This window comes from Macrobrachium rosenbergii, chromosome 7 (assembly GCF_040412425.1).
Source record: "Macrobrachium rosenbergii isolate ZJJX-2024 chromosome 7, ASM4041242v1, whole genome shotgun sequence".
In the NCBI taxonomy this organism is placed as follows: domain Eukaryota; kingdom Metazoa; phylum Arthropoda; class Malacostraca; order Decapoda; family Palaemonidae; genus Macrobrachium; species Macrobrachium rosenbergii.
In genome coordinates this window covers 26037501-26060000 of record NC_089747.1, presented here as the reverse complement: position 1 = coordinate 26060000, position 22500 = coordinate 26037501, and the positions used below count along the sequence as shown (strand labels likewise).

General features: G+C 39.1%; 1 protein-coding gene across 5 annotated transcripts in view; it reads right to left on the bottom strand.

The window, feature by feature from the left end:
• Positions 1-22500, bottom strand: part of Culd (CUB and LDLa domain) — a 99802-nt gene that overhangs the window by 17782 nt on the left and 59520 nt on the right. For 3 of the 5 annotated variants that reach the window (XM_067106844.1, XM_067106842.1, XM_067106841.1), the window contains 2 exons: positions 11256-11453; positions 7004-7264 (listed from right to left, as the gene is read on the bottom strand). In XM_067106844.1, coding sequence (XP_066962945.1) covers positions 7004-7264; positions 11256-11453 — 459 coding nt within the window. The remainder of the gene's footprint in view (positions 1-7003; positions 7265-11255; positions 11454-22500) is intronic. The other 2 variants (XM_067106843.1, XM_067106845.1) reach the window with 1 other exon arrangement.

Sequence of the window (22500 nt, the reverse complement as noted above, 5' to 3'; positions counted from 1 at the left end):
GTTTAGTGTCCCAAATGCTTTCTAACAGCCCCAGACCAGCTATAGTTAGATAGCCGCACCTGAATAGACAGGATGTGCCAGCGCGGGAGAGCCGAGCCAAAGGTATGGGGGCTGTACATGATGGTTCATGTACTTACCCGGATGGTGTACAGATCACACGGGACTTAAATGGCACTGGATGAATGATCGGGCTAGGTGTAGGGAGACCGAACCTAGTTGAATCCCATACAGGAATGTGTGCTTTGTTTAAGGTGGTAAAGGATAAACCCTCGGCCTTAATCAAAAGTGAAATCATGGCAGAATGTGATGCCAATCCAATATTGAGCAGTAGAAAAACAAACTGGAGTTTGTGTTGTCTTTGTCAGAAGGACAAAAGAGGTGAGCACTTGACATCACCTCCAAGTCATCATGTCCTAGACCATGATGGGTACACAATGCTGGCAAGGAACATTCCCATGTTCAGTGAAATTAATGAAATGCCACTGATAATGGATCCAGCAAGGCTGGATGAAGGTGATGGCATAGAGGCCACTCTCAGGAAAAATGCAGCAAAATACCATGTGAACTGTCGCTTGTTGTTTAACAACACTAAACTGGACCGTGCAAGAAAGCGACAATCCAATCACCAGACCAGCAACACTGAGACTAGTCGTGCAAAACTGCGCCGAACCAGTCATGACAATGAAGTTTGCATTTTCTGTGAGAAAGTGGCACCTGCATCTGATCTCAGACAGGCTAGTACTAAGGGCCTTGACTTGAAATTGCGTGAATGTGCAGAGATACTTAGTGATGGCAAGCTCCTTGCTAAGTTGACTGGTGGGGATGTCATTGCACAGGAGTTTAAGTATCACCATGCCTGTCTTTGTGCCTCTACAACAGAAAAAGGTCCTACCTGAGGAGCCTTGAGAAAGACCAAGGTAGCACTGAGTCAGAATCAGATGTGTATCCACTAGTTCTGTCAGAACTGATGACATACATTGTTGAAAACAACCTTTGTTCAGATGATCCAGTCACATTTCGGCTGGCAGATATTTGCCACCTCTACCAACAACGTCTGGAACAATTAGGTGTAGAGTCACCAAGTGTAAATTCCACGAGACTCAAAGACAAACTTCTGGCAGAAATTCCAGAACTTGAGGCTCATAAATCTGGCAGAGATGTATTACTTGCATTTCAAAAGGATGTGGGAAAAGCACTTGCTCAATCATCTGATCTTTCAGAGGCAGTTATCATTGCTAAAGCAGCAAATATTCTCAGAAAGTCTATACTTGATCATCAGTCACGGTTTGATGGCACATTTTCTGAGGCTTGTGTACGAAATTCTGTGCCTCTCTCTCCTGCTCCAGTTTGTAGGGATGGTTGAGCATGGGGCCCGACATCAAGTCACAGTTACGATTTGGAGCATCAAAGTCAGACCAGGCCATTGCACAGCTCATGCAGTTCAACTGCTACTCCTGATACAAAGAGGAGCAACAACTCATAGACACTCCAAAGACAGAGAAACACCATTCCCAGTCTACATGGGACTCTCAGTCTATGCCAAAACCAGGAAGAGAAACCTGGTTGAAATGCTACATCAGTATGGCCTCAGTATCTCTTATGACAGAGTACTGGAGGTCTCTGCACAGTTAGAGATGCCACAGTTAGCAAATATGTGGAGGAGGGTGTGGTCTGTCCCCAGTACTGCGAAAAGGGTTGTTCACCACTGCAGTGATGGACAACATCGACCACAACCCATCTGCAACTACTGCCACTACCTCCTTCCATGGAACTAGCATCTCCATATTTCAGCACCCCACCAAGGAGAACACTGGATAGGAAAGACAGCAACCAAAGTTTGCACCTGAGAAAGTGAGGTCGGTGCCTGAATTGCCGGACACATTCACAAACATCTCACCAGCTTCCTTTCAAACAAAGAACCCTGTGCCACCAAACACTGCAATACCAAAGCCACCCACAGATATCTTGGGGCCACAGCTTGCACTGGAGTATCAGTGGCTAGGACAAGGTCATAGTCACCCAGGAAATAGATGATGCAGTGAATCTGACGTGGTCAGCTCATCACGCTTCAATGAAGAGAAGCCCAGAATTTGAAGTAACCATAACTTCATTGCTTCCTCCTCCTGCGTGATCAGGCTCATTCTGTTGCTACGATCAAACACGTGATGCAGAAAGTGCAGGATGTCACTGATTTTCTGAACCCTGGCCAGATACCCATAATCACAGCTGATCAGCCAATCTATGCCGTAGCAAAGCAGGTGCAGTGGCAGTGGCCTGATCAGTATGGCGAAGACAAGTATCTGGTAATGTTTGGTGGTCTGCACATTGAGATGGCAGCAATGACATCTCTTGGTACTCTTCTTCATGGCAGTGGTTGGACAATACATCCAGCCTCAAAGCTGAGACCAGGCTCCAACGTGGTCAAGGAGGAAGGCGCAAGGTGACAGACAAGAACACAATTCCATCCAACTGGCGCAATTTCCTAAGACACGATGCCAACAAGACAGAGTTGTTCCAGTTCCTGGCAGACAAAGTTGCCCAGATGTCTGCCACAAATGTTGTCATTGCCACGAAAGGGTCTGCTGTCCTCAGCACTCATGTGAGGCTAGTCTTCAGGGACTGGAAAAAGTGCTCTCATGAGGAAGCTGACACCGCATCTTTCTCCATGCCAAATATGCCACAGAACATGGAGCCAAGACCATCACGGTTAAAGCAAATGACACAGATGTTCTTGTCGTTGCAGTCAGTGCTTTCTCCACTCTCCACAATCTAGGGCTAGAGAAGCTATGGGTGGCATTTGGCCAAGGCCAGAGCCTGCGCTGGATTGCTGTGCATGACCTGTGCAACTCTCTGGGCCAGGAGAAGGTGAATGGCATGCTCTTCTTCCATGCGTTCACAGGCTGTGATACAGTGTCAGCCTTCCGGAGCAAGGGCAAGAAGACCGCCTGGCAGACATGGAACATCTTTCCAGAGGCCTCCACTGTGTTCTCCAAACTGAGTCACTACCCTCTCAGAGTGGAAGAGAGTGACCTGAAGGTCCTGGAGAGGTTTGTCATACTTATGTATGAAAGATCCAGCACTGCTGGCACTGTGGATGAGGCTAGACTTGATATGTTTGCCAGAAAACAAAGGGCATATGAGGCCATTCCACCAACCAGGGAGCTCTCCTCCAACACACCAAGCGTGCTGCGTACCAGGCTGGTTGTGTGTGGGGCAGGCCACCCAGTGTCAGCCACAGCCAGAGAACCCTGCTGAGTGGGGATGGCAAAGTCTGGTGAAGCATGGCAAGTCCTCTGGACAACCAACTCGCCCTTAGCCAAGAGTTGCCAACAGCTTACCAAATGTGGATGCAAAGCAGGCTGTCGGGAAAGGTGCAAGTGCTACAAGCTGGGTCTTCCCTGCACAGCTCTGTGCACTTGCAAATGTGAAGTCTAGATAAATATTGCCCTCTCTTCAGTAGATAATCTAGCTTGAGCATCCAACGTGTCATGCTATGCCTACCTTCTTATCCTCGAATTTTTCAAAGGTGTAGGTTGAGAGACCTATACATAGATTGGTTGCGTTTTAGTCCGTATTTTCTTCTTTTCTTTTTATGGTTACAGTCTTAGACACAATGTTGTATGTGACCATACCATTACTATTTCAGTTGAAAATAGCATATTAGTTAAACTGTCTGATCACATGAATATACCATTAAATAAAAACAGTTGGTCTCTATGTCTGCTAGCGCTGTGGATAGAAAAACTTTTATGGCAACCATTTTGTACGCCATCTTGGTTACAATTCATTTAGTAAGGGTTTTCAATAAAATGTGTGGTATGGAACATTTTATAACCTAAAAGTCGAGGTTTAAAAAAAAACTGGCATATTCCATCCAATAGATGCTCCCAAACCAGTGAATCTCAACATAGATGGCGGCCATTTTGAAAAATAGCCGCCATCTTGGATTTTCAGGTGGCCAGCGCCCTTTTCTAAGAGAGCGTAGTCTTAGGAATGTTTGTGCCAAATTTCATGCTTGTTTCACTATCTGAACGATTTTTACAGCAATCTGCTGCACTAATATGTAGACGTTAATGTTAGGAGCAGTTCTCATCAGTAATGGATAAATCCAGCTGTTGCTTTTTTCCCTCAACTGACGCCTCTGTAAACCTATGAGATAATAACACCTACTGGACATAACACAGACTGACAGCCTTAAAACCAAGAGCAAAAATGTTAAATGTAGATATATGTCTTACTTTTATAAGGATAAAAAAGACAAGACAGATAATTGGCCTGGAAAATGCACCTAACTAAGCAAAGGATAAATTACGGTTGATAAAGAATCAATGAAAGCCGAAGTGTGTGAAGCATTCCTTAACCCCAAAGGCATATACCATTTTATTTAAAGATTGCATATCTACGTCTAACAACTAATTATTCCCGGCGTCAAATGCCATCGTTGATGTGATAACAGATTAACATAAGACAATCACTCAATTATTTTTCTCGTTCATATGTTACAAGACCTAGTATCTAAACAATGATATGGTATTGTCTATGTTTTCTATACACAATGAATTACTTTGAGAACATTAATAAATTGAAAGATCTTGTTGTTATACATAAACGTAATTATAACAAAAATGAGACCATTACAACAGTTTCTTACCATTCAGTGGAAATACTCATAGCATCTTCAGAAATTAATGTCAACATAGACTACGAATTTTGTTTTTACACAGGCATGAAGTCTACCTGGGTTTAAAAAATAGACAATTTAAAACTATGGAAAAATACATATTCTGTGTGTGGAAGCGTGTGAAATTTAAAATCATTCCAGATTTATGCACATCGTATTTTATGGGAAATATTTCCTACCTAGTAACAAATAGTATTAATAATAATTTTACATTTCGTCCACGTAATCATGATATACTTTCGCAGTTCCACAGATCTGGAACTTACAGTCAACAAAATCTAAGCCCAAAGTAGTACACGTGTCACGAGAGAAAAATGGATGCCCGGTATTTAACAATAACTACTCAACGACATAAGGTTCCTGAGGGGTCTTAAACAAATGTATTTGTTACGACAATGGTGATTAACGGCTCGAATACACAAAAATAAACGAAACAGAAGGCGACTTATTTCGAGACCCCATCAGTTGTGGCTTAGGGAGTGATTCACCCTTGATCTCTTGATTGGGGAACATTTGTAGAGACAGGCAATACATGGCCAAATACATCGATGGAGATTGCTCAGAAAAGCAACTGAAAAATTGCTGCTGGAGTCGAGTACTGTTATGAGCAAGACTCTTTCTTCAAAGGAAATGTTTTATGGAAAAGTGTCAGCGAGCTATGTGCAGCAAGGGGCATGCTAGATTTGATATTTTCTACCCTCTGGTCTGGAAAGTGGAATATAATCCAGTAAATTTTGGGTGTCAGTTGGGAATCAATGGGTGGACTGGTGAGATGGATGTTTGTCACCAGAAGTCAGTGGCAATATGGCACCGGATTATTATTTAAATTATTATTATTATTTCAGTAAATGAAACCTATTCACATGGAATAAGCACACAGGGCCATTGACTTGAAATTCCAGCTTCCAAAGAATGTTGGTTTCAACCTCCCACGGCAGACCCAACACTACAGCAGTAACCGATAGTGATACAGAGCCAGTGATTTGTCATCGGCCTGGGGGAGATGAGCAACCGCCACATTTGAGTGGCATGCCACGACATTGACCACTATACCAGCGGACCAGTGATTTTGATGCCAATATGTATTCTCTTTGATGGCGAAGGTGCATCACCTGAGAAAGTCAGTTACTTGATGTCTGGGGGCGGGGGCGGGATTTAGTACGATTATGTCTACTTCATGGAGCTAAAAAGTGGTCGGAGGGTGCTAGACAGGCGTCACCAGATGTCAGTCAGTTGCCTGGTATGACCCATAGGGCTTCGGGTCTAGATTATCCACTAAGGCAACATTAAGACCATGACTATAAATGAGGGATAGGTACAGAAATGTGGAAAATCCATGGCGTAAGTGAACAGAAGTCAACAATACCACAGTTATTATCAAAACTTTAATATCATTAGTGCTGAAAAATAGCACCCAAAATCTCCGGCATTCCATTGCAAACTTAGAATCTGAGATTATTGCGGCTAATGTGGTTTCCTCTTTCCTAACAACTTATTCATATTCTTTGATTCTTGAGAAACTGCAATTACTAAAGGATGTTTTTCATGGCCACAGAAACTGTAGATAACATTTTTCTATATGGTTCATATTCTTCGGCATCCATAGAAACGTGGCTTTTGTAAAAAAGGGCATATTGGAAAATCCAAAGTATACTTGAAGATGTGAATTCAGCTTTCCCATAAGCCAATTCTGAACATACTACGGCTAGAATATAATTCACAATATTTCTCTGGTATTAAATAGTGAATGAGAATATATCCATATAAATTTGTTGTATTTTTCTTCCCTCGCAAATTAAAATTTATCAGTTGTCATTAATTTGAAACTCGTTTTCATATTAATATGTTTGTACAAATTTATTCTTGAATTGAAAGCAAATGGGGTTTCTAGCTTATGGAAGAATTTATATTTTTCAAAATAAAAAAGGATGTGTCAGCACTATCAAGCTACATTACTCAAGTTGGTGGAAATGTGTCACTTAATTCTGGTGATTTTTAGTAATATAATATTAAGCAAACCTGCTAAAAAAAAAAAAAAGAATGTTGAAACATAACCTCACAAAGAGAGTTTAACAAATCTAACATTGTTTTTATAAAACTCGGCTCACAATTGAAGATGCTGAAAATAAGATATGATCAGATGAAATACAGGTCAAAAGTAAAAACTTACTATAAAGCGAAAACTGAAAAACAATCACCTGATTTTGAATACGAAGAGCTTTTCATATTGAATATGACATTCAGCCTTCCTGGATGGTCTTGCATTACCTCAACAATTTTGACTGGATGTAAATACCTACATGTGTTTGAAACTGAACTTACTTATCAGTGAAGTTAGAAGCAGTACACCAGACCATCCATGTTGACCTCCTAGGAAGGACGATTTTGGCGGAAAGTAGTAATTAGGGGTGTGTTGGTACCACCACGCAGCATCTTCTGGTGTCAGCCCTTTGGAACCGGCTCCTACATAGCACGAGGCAGGCTCGTCGCTGTTGTCACCACAGTGGTCAAATCCGTCACACCTGAGCATTTTAGGAATGCACCTGTGGTTGTGACACATCAGGTCAGTCATGGAGTAGCAACCTGAAAAAGAGGTAAAGGTAATTATATTTTTTATTAAACATACCTTCTTAAAATAAAAAAAAATCAAGATACAAGGAACTTGCACACTGATCATTCCCAGAAAAAAATGTCAGTTTGGAAATGGGAAAAGGACCAAATAGTGAGATAAAGATAAACATACAGATAAGTATTTATCAGTTAATACCCCACACACATACAAATATATATATATATATATATATATATATATATATATATATATATATATATATATATATATATATACATATATATACACACATATACAGTGTATATATATATATATATATATATATATATATATATATACATATATATTATATATATATATATATACATCTATATATGTGTGTGTGCGTATATGTGTGTATATATATATATATATATATATATATATATATATATATATATATATATATATATATATATATAACTGATAATTGAATGAGAGAATTGAATTTCCACTCTTACGTAGGATTTGCACTCTTCTTTGGGCTATTAAAGCACACAGCTTTAATAACCCCAATAAAGGGAAAAACCTTTCCTCCATTCGGAAAACAGTGCCGCTGAGGGTACCGAGCTGCTTTTTGCTTCGAGTATACTTCGGTACAAAGCCAAGGATATTCCTTGTTCCCTGTTCTCCTCCTGCCATAACCGTTATTCGTTGGGCGTGGGGGTAGACTGGGGTTGGTGTTCCGCTGGGCGCTAAGGAGATGGTGATATGTGTACCCCCTGAGGTAGGAGACCTGGCCCCGCCTAGAGCCACTCTCCTGACTCGCTAGATAAGGAGCTGAAAGGGAGACTGAGATGGCTTAGCCATGCCTTTAACACAACCCCTGGGAGAATAGTCTGTGATAGTGTCAGCTGGGTTCCTCTCAGCATCAGAATAGTTGGAATACCTAGCCCCACTTGGATGAGAAATATGTTAAGGGAGGCTGCAGTTAAGTGGTGATTCGTGGAAGATAAGCCACAGGAAGACATAAGTCGCAGATTTTCACAGAGGCCCTTTGCATCACATGGCATTGGAGGCAAAGGTGATGATGATTACGATGATAAATGCATTTAGGATTGAGTGGTAATATAATCTTCTATATAAAGGTATTTCATTCAGGTTTGCTTTCTTCCGGGTGTGTGATCTTAATAATAGATGATTTGGTGGGTAACGTTTTGACCTGGGACTTGTATGGCTATGGTTATCTGGCAGTCAGCCTGGGTATATATTAAATCTTCAATAAGTGGATTCAGGAGAGCTTACACCATCATAATATTATCTTCTTTTCAGCTCCCTTCTGACAAATTCGTGTTATTTTTGGAGGATTTGATGGTTGATTCCAGAATCGTCTTCCTTTATGGAGGGGCCCTTAAATATTAGAAGTTCATTATTTATACGACAATTTTGATACAATTTTTCATTGCCCTGTTACAGACTTGTCCCATGCTGCTAAAATCTTTCATGATGTTTCCGGTTTCCAAAGATAAGTTTTAGATTCCTCCAAGTTGTCTTGAGCCTATAACAGAAAAGGTAAATTCTCTGATAAGCTGAGACATCTACAAATATAGCAGACAGTCTCTTGGCTATCAGAAGGCCATTATAGACATCTTCACAATAAGTGTAGCATCAACCCTGCGATGCTCAACTACTGTAGAAAACTGATGTCTAGGCTTGATTCCCAGTTACAAAAAAATAGGCAATAAGAGATTTCCCACGATCATCCACGAATAATATTGAGTTGTTGCGTGAAAATGCAAATCTTTGAGACCCAGAGAGAGCCTACTGTTTTGAAAATATCGTTGGTAAAACTGTTTCAGCTGAGCTGGACTCCTTTCTTTTAGTTGCACTACGTTATATTCTCTTTTTCTACGTTTTTATTTAGCTTGCCTTTTTATCTGTTTGTCTGGGTCAAATCTTGTAACTCAATTATCGAATGTTCCCTTCATCCAGTGGGCTTGAAATTTTGCATGGTTACTCAGTCTTGGTGACAATACAACCATACATGATCAGTAGGTCAGCAGTGACCTCTAGTGACCCTACAATGACATCTCCCAGTCTCTCAGGATTTGTATGAAAATCTTCGGATTTTTCATACCTTCTCTGACTAGGTAGAACAAGTTAATAAAGGCAAAGACTAAAATGTGTAAAATAAAAAAATATAAAAAGAATTTTTTTAAGACACGCTTTTATTAAAATGCACTAAAATGTACAAAACAATTTTTTGAGACACCGGGATTTTCTTACTTTTAATTATGTCTACAAAAATAAAAGGGTGGGCGCCAAACATGTTTGGTGCCAACACTCTTATTTTTGTAGACATGATTAAATGTTAGAAAATCTTGGTGGTCTCCAGAAATTATTTTTTACTTTTTAGTGCATTTTAATAAAATTGTGTTAAAAAAACTTTTTCTATATTTTTTAATATGGTTCTCTTTAATTTCTATTTGGAAATATTTACTTGCATTTCCTTAAACTTAGTTTTTTTATGGCGGTTTATACGTGCACTGGCTATGACATTAAGTCTGTATATATATATATATATATATATATATATATATATATATATATATATATATATATATATATATATATATATATATATGTGTGTGTGTGTGTGTGTGTGTGTTCGTTTATAGGTACAACAGACACACATTTTTACATGTATATATATATATATATATATATATATATATATATATATATATATATATATATATATATATATATAAAGGGAGGACCCAAGAAAAGGTATACGCCTATCAAATCACAGTTTGTTCTTGCCGTTGGTGTTTCGCACATTGCATTATCAAGTCTAAACTGAGTTAAAAGAAACTTCTTTTTAGCTCAGTTTAGTTTTGATGATGCAATGGTACATTGCGAAACGCCGTCGGCAAGAATCAACTGTGGTTTGACATACGTATGCCTTTTCCTGAATGCCCCTTGACAACTACTATGGAACCCACAGCTATATGACCTCCATATATATATATATATATATATATATATATATATATATATATATATATATATATATATATATATATATTTATATATATATATATACATATATATATACATATATATATATATATATATATATATATATATATATATATATATATATATATATATATATTAAAGTGTGTGTGTGTATGTATATTATATACATATATACATGTAATGTATCCACGAATATTGTTAAATATTGATACACTATACCTTGATAATAACTTACACACAAGTAAACCGTTTCTGCTTCAGCCAGGATTCAAATCCGTGCCTTAGGTTTAAAATTAAGGCTAAACAGTCCACCTCAGCCACCTGGTTATCAAGGTCAAAGTTCGAATCTTGTACGGGGGCTGAAGAATCTTATTATGATTTTTTGGGGTGTAAGTTATTACCACAGTGAATCCAGTATTAAACGATATCTGTGGCTTAGAATTCGTGAATATAAAATAGTCACGAGTGTATGTGACAACAATTCTTAATGAGCTTAGCGTAACAATCTTACAAACTGTTATCACGATGGAGATGGGCTTAAATCGATTCTGAGTACAGAACCTGAATTAGACAGGAGTATGTGTAGCAGTGTCGCCCTCAAATTCTATTTTTCTTGATAGCTGAGCGGTTCGAGTCGAATGTTTATCGTTGTTTCTAATGTACACCAAAGGCACAGATTCGAAATCCTACCAGGACATAATCACTTATCCCTTTTAATTCCCTTTGGGTGTAAGTTATTCCATAGTTTAGTAAAATCGATAATGAGCGATAATCATGGCTTAATATTTGTGAATATAAAAAATAACCAGCTTATGTGATAAAAATTTTATTTATATATATATATATATATATATATATATATATATATATATATATATATATATATGTATGTATGTATATATATGTGTGTGTGTATGTGCGTGTGTGTATGTGTGTGTGTACGCAAGCACAGTGGTAAAACACGAAATTGCCGGCACTTACTACCCAGGTAGCTGAAGGATGAGTAGACTATTGCCAATTTAGAGTCCTTGTTGAAGAAGCCTCTCAGTCTGACATAGAACCCTGTGTCCACTGCCACCACGTGTTCTTGGGTCCGTTTCAGGTCTTCTCCCTCGATTTTTTCCAACAAGTAGTCATCGCTTGTCACTCCTTGTCTTATCTCAAGAGTGGTAGCCGAGGCTAGGGAGAAAAAAGAAGAGTTATTATTTATAGTTGATTGAAACATCATCAATGAAAAGAAAATTAAATATGATGATCCTACAGTAAATAACAGAACAAATTTTATCGCATAACCTATGTACTAATGCCCTCTCGCATTCAAGGATCGTGTTTTTTTATAGTCAAATGATTGAAGAAACTTTGTTCTAAGAATGAACAACACTCATAATTTAGTTGCTCATTTGACCGGGAAATCATTCAAGTTGTGAAGCTTCCCAAAAACAATCAGGGAAAATCGATATAAATTACCATCAAAATCTTGGGCCATATATATCTGACACTTAGCCTACTTTCCTTAAATTCTGAATAAACTTTAGCCTGTTGCTAATTGGCAGGCAAAAGTAAGATCACTAGAAGGAGTTATTGCCATTATTAAAGTACATTTTCTGTATATCAAATCGAAATGTTACACAATATTTTTCAGAATCAACTAAAAGTCATTTTTGGCCTGAAAATATTGTAAGAAATCTAGAAAAAATTCTATAATAGAAAAATATGAGGGCTGTTTTCTGTCTTCTGGAAAATCCTTAATAGACTTTTATTTATCATGAGAAAAAGAAAATGAAGAAATTCAATATAATCCTTGATTTTGGAATGTAATGCTAAATATTATAGTTTTTATTTTACTGCTTACTGAGTAAGCAAATATAATGAGATAGCGTTATGTTTTCAGTTAGGAGAAAAAGTAGTAAACAACACAATCCCATTTCTAAATATACAAAAAGTCATCTTTGTGATTAATGAAAATATATTTCAGAATTTACATGATAATCAATATCCGTGGATCGAATGTCCGAATTTTATGTTCTGTTCAGTTAAATGCTGCAATCAATGGTTGCTCTGTTTTATATAAATGTGCAAGTCAAGACGCTACTGTAAAACATTCAGACAATCTAATTCTCATTATGGTCTCGCCCAAGAGCTAATAATTGGTACGAAATACTTGTCAGTCACCTACGATTCCACTACGATCCCGTTGGCATTTTCCCGAGATGTAACCGGGTACCGGGACCTTTCCCAGAAAAAAGTGGGACGCCATATCTTAAAAACTAACCGTAGAATTTTCATGAAAATAATCTCATTATGTTTCCTAACCTAACCCAGCCTAACCTAACCTAATCTAGGGGCATGACAAAAAACCGGGGCCAGTGCAATACTAGCATACATCTCAGGAATTTGCATCCCGTACAAAACTTATGCCGCACCCTCACCATTTCCCTCGATTCCCTTATTGCGTGTCTAGAATTGCTACCCTCTTCAGTCATGATCCATGTAAAGGCTATCCCGTCTCCCAAGTTTTCATTCCGTTCCTGTCAACTCAACTGTTGCAAATGCAGGAGTGAAGGAACTCCCTAGAATTTGTGAAAAGTATCCAAAAGGTAAATATGTTGGTGTGAGTGTAAGAATGAGGACATAAAGGTGAAAAATAACTGAGCACTGAAAGCGAATTAAATATAATAGATAATAAAGAGAGAATACTTGAAGACCATGAAAATAAGTAAAACATTGGTGTATATCGTGTACTACAACGAAGTTTATTTCACGATGTGTTCCGCTGAGAACTGTAAGGACTTAACAAATACACACTAGAGCAGAGAGAGAGAGAGAGAGAGAGAGAGAGAGAGAGAGAGAGAGAGAGAGAGGGAGAGAGAGATTCACTGTGCAATCAAAAGCAATCTGGCTTTCTAAAGAAAGATAAATGGTAATATTTTTATGTATTCGTGTCGTGTCGAAACTTTTCAGCTGAACGATGTTCTTCAATTTAACTTTGTACTCCATGAACAATAAGACTATGATATGAGGTTCAGTAGTAGTTGAACAGATCTCTGTCGATAAGAGTAGCTGCACTCTGAATACCTCAGCAAAACAAATGAAATCCGACCTACCTTAAAGACACAAAAAAAATCCAGCCAAGGCGTTTAGTCTTGTCGGAATAAAAGACACAAACCATTTACGACCCCAAGGGCACCGCCACGATCCGGCTAAGCAAAATTTAGGCGCTACTACGATTATTTTTTTTTTACAATAATCGGTGACTTGTGGACGATTATTTCTCCGCAACCGCGACTAACTGCATCGAACTCCGATGAACTTCCTGCTGATCTCCAGTTTCCTTTGATCCCAAAAGTCGTCAAGATACGCGATCAGAATCGAGAAAGTGAGAAAGAGCCAAACTTGCAGATGTCAGGTGGGAGTTATTGCTGTAATTAGGAGACTGTGAAAGGCTTACACATTGCTATTAGCGAGAGCCACTGAATTTTTACCATAAGAGCAAGCATTCCGGAGGAAAAAACAGGTAAAATGGTGTTATTGAACGTTCCCCTTTCAGTTCCTGTCTATATATGTAAACTTGCAGTAGGATATAACATTCTTGCGGCATATTATATTAGGAGCTTTTTGGCGTGCACTACGCACGCTGGAACCCGGCGCTGCTGTCCCCCCTACACTCCCGATCCCCTACCTACTCCGCACCCCCCGGGACGGACAAACCGGTTTGCAGGGGGTGGATGGGTGGGTGTGTCATGTCTCCCCTACTGTCAGCCGGGGAAGGACAAACAAGATAAATTCGGATAATATTATTACAGATAGATAGATATTTGGCTTTTGAAAGGGACCAGCTGCATCTAGAGACTCTTGAGAAACCAAAATGGAGAGTGTGATGAGTTTCATGCCGATTGACTCATCAACTTTGTCCTTGTTGCTGGAAATGTATGCTCATTCACATATTTTAAATTCTGTGTGTATCTGTGGACGTTTTTGTGTGAAATCTTGATTTAAAGCTAAATTCCCTATAAAGAATCGAGCGATTTTTATTTGTACCATGTGCGTGACAAGTGAACCGCAGTTCACTTATCACATGAACTACCAGTTTACTCTTTAATATGGACATCAAATGTTGAACTGCGGTTAACTGTTGCCCACCTGCCAAAACAGAACCTACCAACTAAATAATAAGCATGCATATTAACCCTTTGAAAGTTCGAGATCTCCGAAAATTCTTCTGGGGAAAAGTACACTCTGGCCAATAAAGAGAATGATAATGTTTTATTTATTTATTTATATTTGCTTATTACTGGCTGCAAACACATTTCCCATAATATAATGCTGTTTTAAGTTTCCTTTAAAGTAGAGTACTTGTACATTACTGTAGAATATTCAGACATGGAAAAAAACAAGAAAAATTCAGAATGATACACTGAAGTTTTCCGAAATTTATAGTGGATGACGTCATCTGCCTCTCAAGTGCTGGGAATTGAGTGGTCCACTTGACGTCATCAGAATGAATCCAGGCAAAAAAATCACAGGAAAAAAGTCACATAAAAAAGTAACGGGATAAAAAGTCACAGGAAAAAGTCACATTAATCATTCCTAGATAGTGACCCCCAAGGGTTTTAACCCGGTATGTATCCATGGTTCCACCTTTGCTGCATGTTTAGTACAAGCCCGTTGGGGATTTCCCTAAAAACATGAGCAAAAGATTGTAAATATCATAAAGGTAATGACACCCAAGAAATGTTAGTCCTAGATAACGACCCCTGAAAACCCTTGGGGTCACTATCTAGGAACGATCCAAATTATTTTCTGTTTAATTACTTTAATTGCCTTAATTGCCGCCATAAATTAACGTGGCATTTCCTGTGACTTTTTTCCTAGCCAAAATTGTGACTTTTTTCCTGTGACTTTTTCACCTGTGACTTTTTTCTGTGACTGTTTTGCATGTGACTTTATTACCGGCCACCATCAGGAAATCAGTGTCAAGTTCTTCGTTTTGTGCTGAGTATTCAATTTGCAATTCGTAGATATCAATGGGTGCATGGTTAGTTGCCTTAGCGTTTGTGGTGGCGGTAAGAGTGCGGCAGAAGAGGTGTGTCAAGGCGAAGAGAGAATACCCTGAGCCAAAAGTGACAATACTTCCTCTCCCCGGTAGGGGGTTAGTGCCGTCAGTGCACCTCATGCGGTGCACTGAAGGCATTAGTTTAGATTCTTTGCAGCGTGCCTTCGGCCCCTAGCCGCAACCCCTTTCGTTCCTTTTACTGTACCTCCATTCATATTCTCTTTCTTCCATCTTACTTTCCACCCTCCCCTAACAATTGATTCATAGTGCTACTGCGACGTTTTCCTCCCGTTACACCTTTCAAACCTTTTACTGTCAATTTCCGTTTCAGCTCTGAATGACCTCATAGGTCCCAGTGCCTGGCCTTTGGCCTAAACTCTATATATTCAATTCTATTCAATTCAATACTTGCTCTCTTTCTTTTCCCCTCTTCCTACAGCTTTATTTTTCTTATTTTATAGCATTCTTTGCTTTATGACGTACTTAGCTGATGATCCATTACTTTAGTCAAAAAAAATAATTCTGCAAGCCTACAGAAAATATTCAATATTCAATGTATTTCCTTGGTTATGGGTCGGTTGTGGTCGTGATGGGGATATCGCAGGCTTCCAGTTCTCCCTTGGCAGAAAGCCTATATTCAGATATTGGGAAGTTGAAATTCCAAATTCTACTAGAAAGGTTTCTAGTTCGTGTTACTAGTCAAAATTCTAGCACGTCCGATTCCCATAACAATATAGAGTTAAAGAAACCTATTCCCTCTCCACTAAGAAAAAGGAGTAGATAAATGTGTGTGTGTGTGTGTGTGTACTAACCAACCACGTTTCATCGTAACTAGATTAGAGCGACGAACAGCTTGAGAAGAGAGACTCCTCGACTCTCATCTAAAGAGTAATTGGATTTCGGATATTACCAAAACCGACGGAGGAATCATCATACCTGATCTATTTGAGAACCGCGGGGCATCTCTCTCTCTCTCTCTCTCTCTCTCTCTCTCTCTCTCTCTCTCTCTCTCTCTCTCTCTCTCTCAGTTGGTTCTTGATTACATATTAATATGTTAGTATTACATCGTTTGTCGTGTTCCGTCGCATTTCACTCTGTCTCCCAAGATGCCTCACTCTTCTTATAGATGAACACCTTTTCCTTTCAGAAAAGTATCCATATTTTTTAACACAGAAAAGCTGGACAGAGTTACTTCCGTGTTGCCTATTTCATTGGAAAATCGTTGCGGAAGACACAGAAAAACAGACATGCATATATATATATATATATATACATATATATATATATATATTATATATTTACATATATATATATATATATATATATATATATATATATATATATATATATATATATATATATATATATATATATATATATATATATATATATATATATATATATATAAGAGAGAGAGAGAGAGAGAGAGAGAGAGAGAGAGAGAGAGAAAGAGAGCTAATTCTAACTACAGTAAAATGCTTGCCGAGGACCTTTAATACAGAACGGAAGGCTCAGTGCCTTTTGTGGCTTCTTTTATCACATTTCTTCACACCAGTCAGCTAAATAATATGTCAGGGAAGACTTAAAGTGCCCCATACTCATACCTCTGCAGTCTTTGCACCTTGACGTTTCCCTGACAGTCGGAGAAAAAACTTATCAAAGTAACAAGTCGACGAGAAAGGGGGAGGTAATAGAAGTTCGTCCTTGCAGACTGAGGGGGCTGCTTGAGGGAGACTGGCAGCCAGAAAGCCAGAGAGACAGAGAGAGACCATGGTTGTGGATCAAAAGTCAGTTGAATGAGATCAATGGAAGTGATTTGGATAAAGAATCCAACGTCCAATTATGCAATTCAGATAAAGATGTTGAGGGTCGCTGTGCTGCCTTATAGAAAGTTAAAAAGAATCATGAAGAAAAAATGTTGTTGGTCAAATAAACTGCACACTTACTAGCTTAAGTTCTTTGAAATTTTTGACTTATGCAGAAGACCCATTAGAAAATCACACATTTCTGAACATTATTTTAACCCCAGTGAAATTTGTACACAGGTCGATGAAAGTATGCCAACAGCCTTCGTAACAATTGCATCTGAGATTTATGTCAAATTTTGTCTTAATAAAATTTGTCATGAATGGAAAAATGGTGCATTAGGCTATTCATCAGATTCAGGCCATAAGAGGCCACTACCATGAGGTTTTCACATTAATGTAAGTACGAAACTTTAAAGTTATATGTCGAGGTAATTTTGAGAATGAAATTAGTTGAGCACAATCCTGTATATATATATATATATATATATATATATATATATATATATATATATATATATATATCATAAATAAAAGTGAATGTTAGTATATTTGTATGTTAGTGCGCTATAGAAACCGAACCGCTCAACCGATCTAGACAGAATTTGGCACGTGGCCATCATTTGACCCAGCTTACATAATAGGGTAGGTTTCAAACACATACTCTCTTCCCTTCCCTTCCCCCATCCCCCACCCCACTTTCCCCTAACTTTTGTAACTTATGTAGTAAATAAACTCTACGGGTTTATCATACATTATTTCATGTACTCGATACCACAGAAATATATTATTGAAAAGGCTTTCCATTCCTGTGATTAATAATTCTGTATCAGGGTTGAGACAATCATCACAGCAATACCTGGATAAAATGGACAGTCAGCACAGTAATACCGGGATAAAATGGACAGTCAGCACAGTAATACCGGGATAAAAGAGACAGACAGCACAGTAATACCTGGATAAAGGGGACTAGTCACCACAGTAATACCTGGATAAATGGGACAGTCAATACAGTAATACTTGCATTAATGGGAAAGTCAACAGATTAATACCTGGATAATAGGGACAGTCTCCAGAGTAATACCTGGGTAAAAGGGACAGACGGCACGGTAATACCTGAATAAATGGGACAGTCACCACAGTAATACCTGGATAAATGGGACATTCAGTACAGCAATACTTGCATTAATGGGAAAATCAGCAGAATAATACCTGGATAAAAGGGACAGACATCACAGTAATACCTGGATAAATGGGATTAGTCACCACAGTAATACCTGGATAAATGGGAAAGTCAGTACAGCAATACTTGTATTAATGGGAAAGTCAGCAGAGTAATACCTGGATAAAAGGGACAGTCAGCACAGTAATAGCTGGATAAAAGGGACAGTCAGCACAGTAATACCTGGATAAACGGGACAGTCAGCACAGTAATCATTAATGGGAAAGTCAGCAGGGTAATACCTGGATAAAAGGGACAGACAGCACAGTAATACCTGGATAATTGGGACAAGTCACCACAGTAATACCTGGATAAATGGGACAGTCAGTACAGTAATACTTGCATTAATGGGAAAGTCAGCAGAGTAATACCTGGATAAAAGGGACAGTCACCACAGTAATACCTGGATAAATGGGACAGTCAGTACAGTAATACTTGCATTAATGGGAAAGTCAGCAGAGTAATACCTGGATAAAAGGGACAGTCAGCAGAGTAATACTTGGATAAATAGGACAGTCAGAACAGCAATACTTGCATTAATGGGAAAGTCACCACAGTAATACCTGGATAAAAGGGACAGTCACCACAGTAATATCTGGAGAAATGGGAGAGTTAGTACAGTATTACTTGGATTAATGGGAAGCCCTTTGTTGGCCGAACCGGTTGAGCTTCAGACTGTCATTCGATGGGCCGGAGTTCAATTCCCACGGCCGGCTGATGAAGAGTTAGAGGAATTTATTTCTGGTGATAGAAATTCATTTCTGGCTGGCAATGTGGTTCGGATTCCACAATAAGCTGTAGGTCCCGTTGCTAAAAGTAACCAATTGGTTCTTAGCCACGTAAAATAAGTCTAATCCTTCGGGCCAGCCCTAGGAGAGCTGTTAATCAGCTCAGTGGTCTGGTAAAACTAAGGTATACTTAACTTTGGATTAATGGGAAAGTCAGCAGGGTAACACCTGGATAAATGGGACAATCACCACAGTAATACCTGGGCAAATGATACAGTCACTACAGTAATATCTGGATAAAAGTGACGGTCGCCACAGTAATACCTGGATAAAAGGAACAGTCACCACAGTAACACCTGGACAAAAGGGACAGACAGCTCAGTAATACCTGGATAAAAGGGACAGTCACCACAGTAATGTCTGGATAAAATGGACAGTCACCATAGTAATGTCTGGATAAATGGGTCAGTCACCATAGTAATGTCTGGATAAAATGGACAGTCACCACAGTAATGTCTGGATAAATGGGACAGTCACCAATGGGACAGTCACCACAGTAATGTCTGGATAAAATGGACAGTCACCACAGTAATGTCTGGATAAATGGGACAGTCACCACAGTAATATCTGGATAAAATGGACGGTCACCACAGTAATGTCTGGATAAATGGGACAGTCACCACGGTAATGTCTGTATAAAATGAACAGTCACCACAGTAATACCTGGATAAATGGGACAGTCAGTACAGTAATTCCTGGATGAAGGGGACAGTCACCACAGAAATACCAGGATAAATGGGACATTCATTACAGTAGTACCTGGATAAAAGGGACAGCCACCACAGTAATGTCTGGATAAAATGAGAGTCACCACAGTAATGTCTGGATAAATGGGACAGTCACCATGGTAATGTCTGGATAAAATGGACAGTCACCACAGTAATGTCTGGATAAAATGAACAGTCACTACAGTAGTGTCTGGATAAATGGAACATTCACCATGGTAATGTCTGGATAAAAGGGACAGTCACCACAGTAATACCTGGATAAATGGAACAGTCAGTACAGTAATACCTGGATAAATTGGACAGTCACCACAGAAATACCCGGATAAATGGGACATTCATCATAGTAATACCTGGATAAAAGGGACAGCCACCACAGTAATGTCTGGATAAAAAGACGAGTCACCACAGTAATGTCTGGATAAATGGGACAGTCACCACAGTAATGTCTGGATAAAATGGACAGTCACCACAGTAATGTCTGGATAAAATGGACTGTCACCACAGTATGTCTGGATACAATGGATAGTCACCACAGTAATACCTGGATAAATGGGACAGCACCACAGTAATATTTGGATAAAATGGACTGTCACCACAGTAATACCTGGATAAATGGGACAGTCACCACAGTAATGCAAGGATAAATGGGATAGTCACCACAGTAATACCTGGATAAATGGGATGGTCACCACAGTAATACCTGAATAAAAGGGACAGTCACCACAGTAATACCTGGATAAATGGGACAATCACCACAGTAATGTCTGGATAAAATGGAGAGTCACCACAGCAATACCTGGATAAAATGGACAGTCACCACAGTAATACCTGAATAAAGGGGACAGTCACCACAGTAATACCTGGATAAATGGGACAGTCACTACAGTAATACCTGGATAATAAGAACAGTCACCACAGTAATACAAGGATAAAAGGGACAGTCACCATAGTAATACCTGGATAAAAGGAACAGTCACCACAGTAATACCTGGGCAAAAGGGACAGACAGCTCAGTAATACCTGGATAGAAGGGACAGTCACCATAGTAATGTCTGGATAAAATGGACAGTCACCACAGTAATGTCTGGGTAAATGGGACAGTCACCAAAGTAATGTCTGGATAAAATGGACAGTCACCACAGTAATGTCTGGATAAATGGGACAGTCACTAATGGGACAGTCACCACAGTAATGTCTGGATAAAATGGACAGTCACCACAGTAATGTCTGGATAAATGGGACAGTCACCACAGAAATATCTGGATAAAATGAACAGTCACCACAGTAATGTCTGGATAAATGGGACAGTCATCACAGTAATGTCTGGATAAAATGGACAGTCACCACAGTAATCAGTAATATCTAGATAAATGGGACAGTCCCCACGGTAATATCTGGATAAAATGGACAGTCACCACAGTAATACCTGGATAAATGGAACAGTCAGTACAGTAATACCTGGATAAATGGGACAGTCACCACAGAAATACCCGGATAAATGGGACATTCATCATAGTAATACCTGGATAAAAGGGACAGCCACCACAGTAATGTCTGGATAAAATGACGAGTCACCACAGTAATGTCTGGATAAATGGGACAGTCACCACAGTAATGTCTGGATAAAATGGACAGTCACCACAGTAATGTCTGGATAAATGGGACAGTCACCATGGTAATGTCTGGATAAAAGGGACAGTCACCACAGTAATGTCTGGATAAAATGGATAGTCACCACAGTAATGTCTGGATAAATGGGACAGTCACCACGGTAATGTCTGGATAAAATGGACAGTCACCACAGTAATACCTGGATAAATGGAACAGTCAGTACAGTAATACCTGGATAAATGGGACAGTCACCACAGAAATACCCGGATAAATGGGACATTCATCATAGTAATACCTGGATAAAAGGGACAGCCACCACAGTAATGTCTGAATAAAATGACGAGTCAACACAGTAATGTCTGGATAAATGGGACAGTCACCACAGTAATGTCTGGATAAAATGGACAGTCACCACAGTAATGTCTGGATAAATGGGACGGTCACCACAGTATGTCTGGATACAATGGATAGTCACCACAGTAATACCTGGATAAATGGGACAGTCACCACAGTAATGTCTGGATAAAATGGACAGTCACCACAGTAATGTCTGGATATATGGGACGGTCACCACAGTATGTCTGGATTCAATGGATAGTCACCACAGTAATACCTGGATAAATGGGACAGTCACCACAGTAATGCAAGGATAAATGGGATAGTCACCACAGTAATACCTGGATAAATGGGACGGTCACTAAAAGGGACATTCACCACAGTAATACCTGGATAAATGGGACAGTCACCACAGTAATGTCTTGATAAAATGGAGAGTCACCACAGTAATACCTGGATAAAATGGACAGTCGCCACAGTAATACCTGAATGAAGGGGACAGTCACCACAGTGATACCTGGATAAATGGGACAGTCACTACAGCAATACCTGGATAATAAGAACAGTCACCACAGTAATACAAGGATAAAAGGGACAGTCACCACAGTAATACCTGGATAAATGGGACAGTCACCACAGTAATACCTGGATAAAAGGGACAGTCACAGCAGTAATACCTGGAT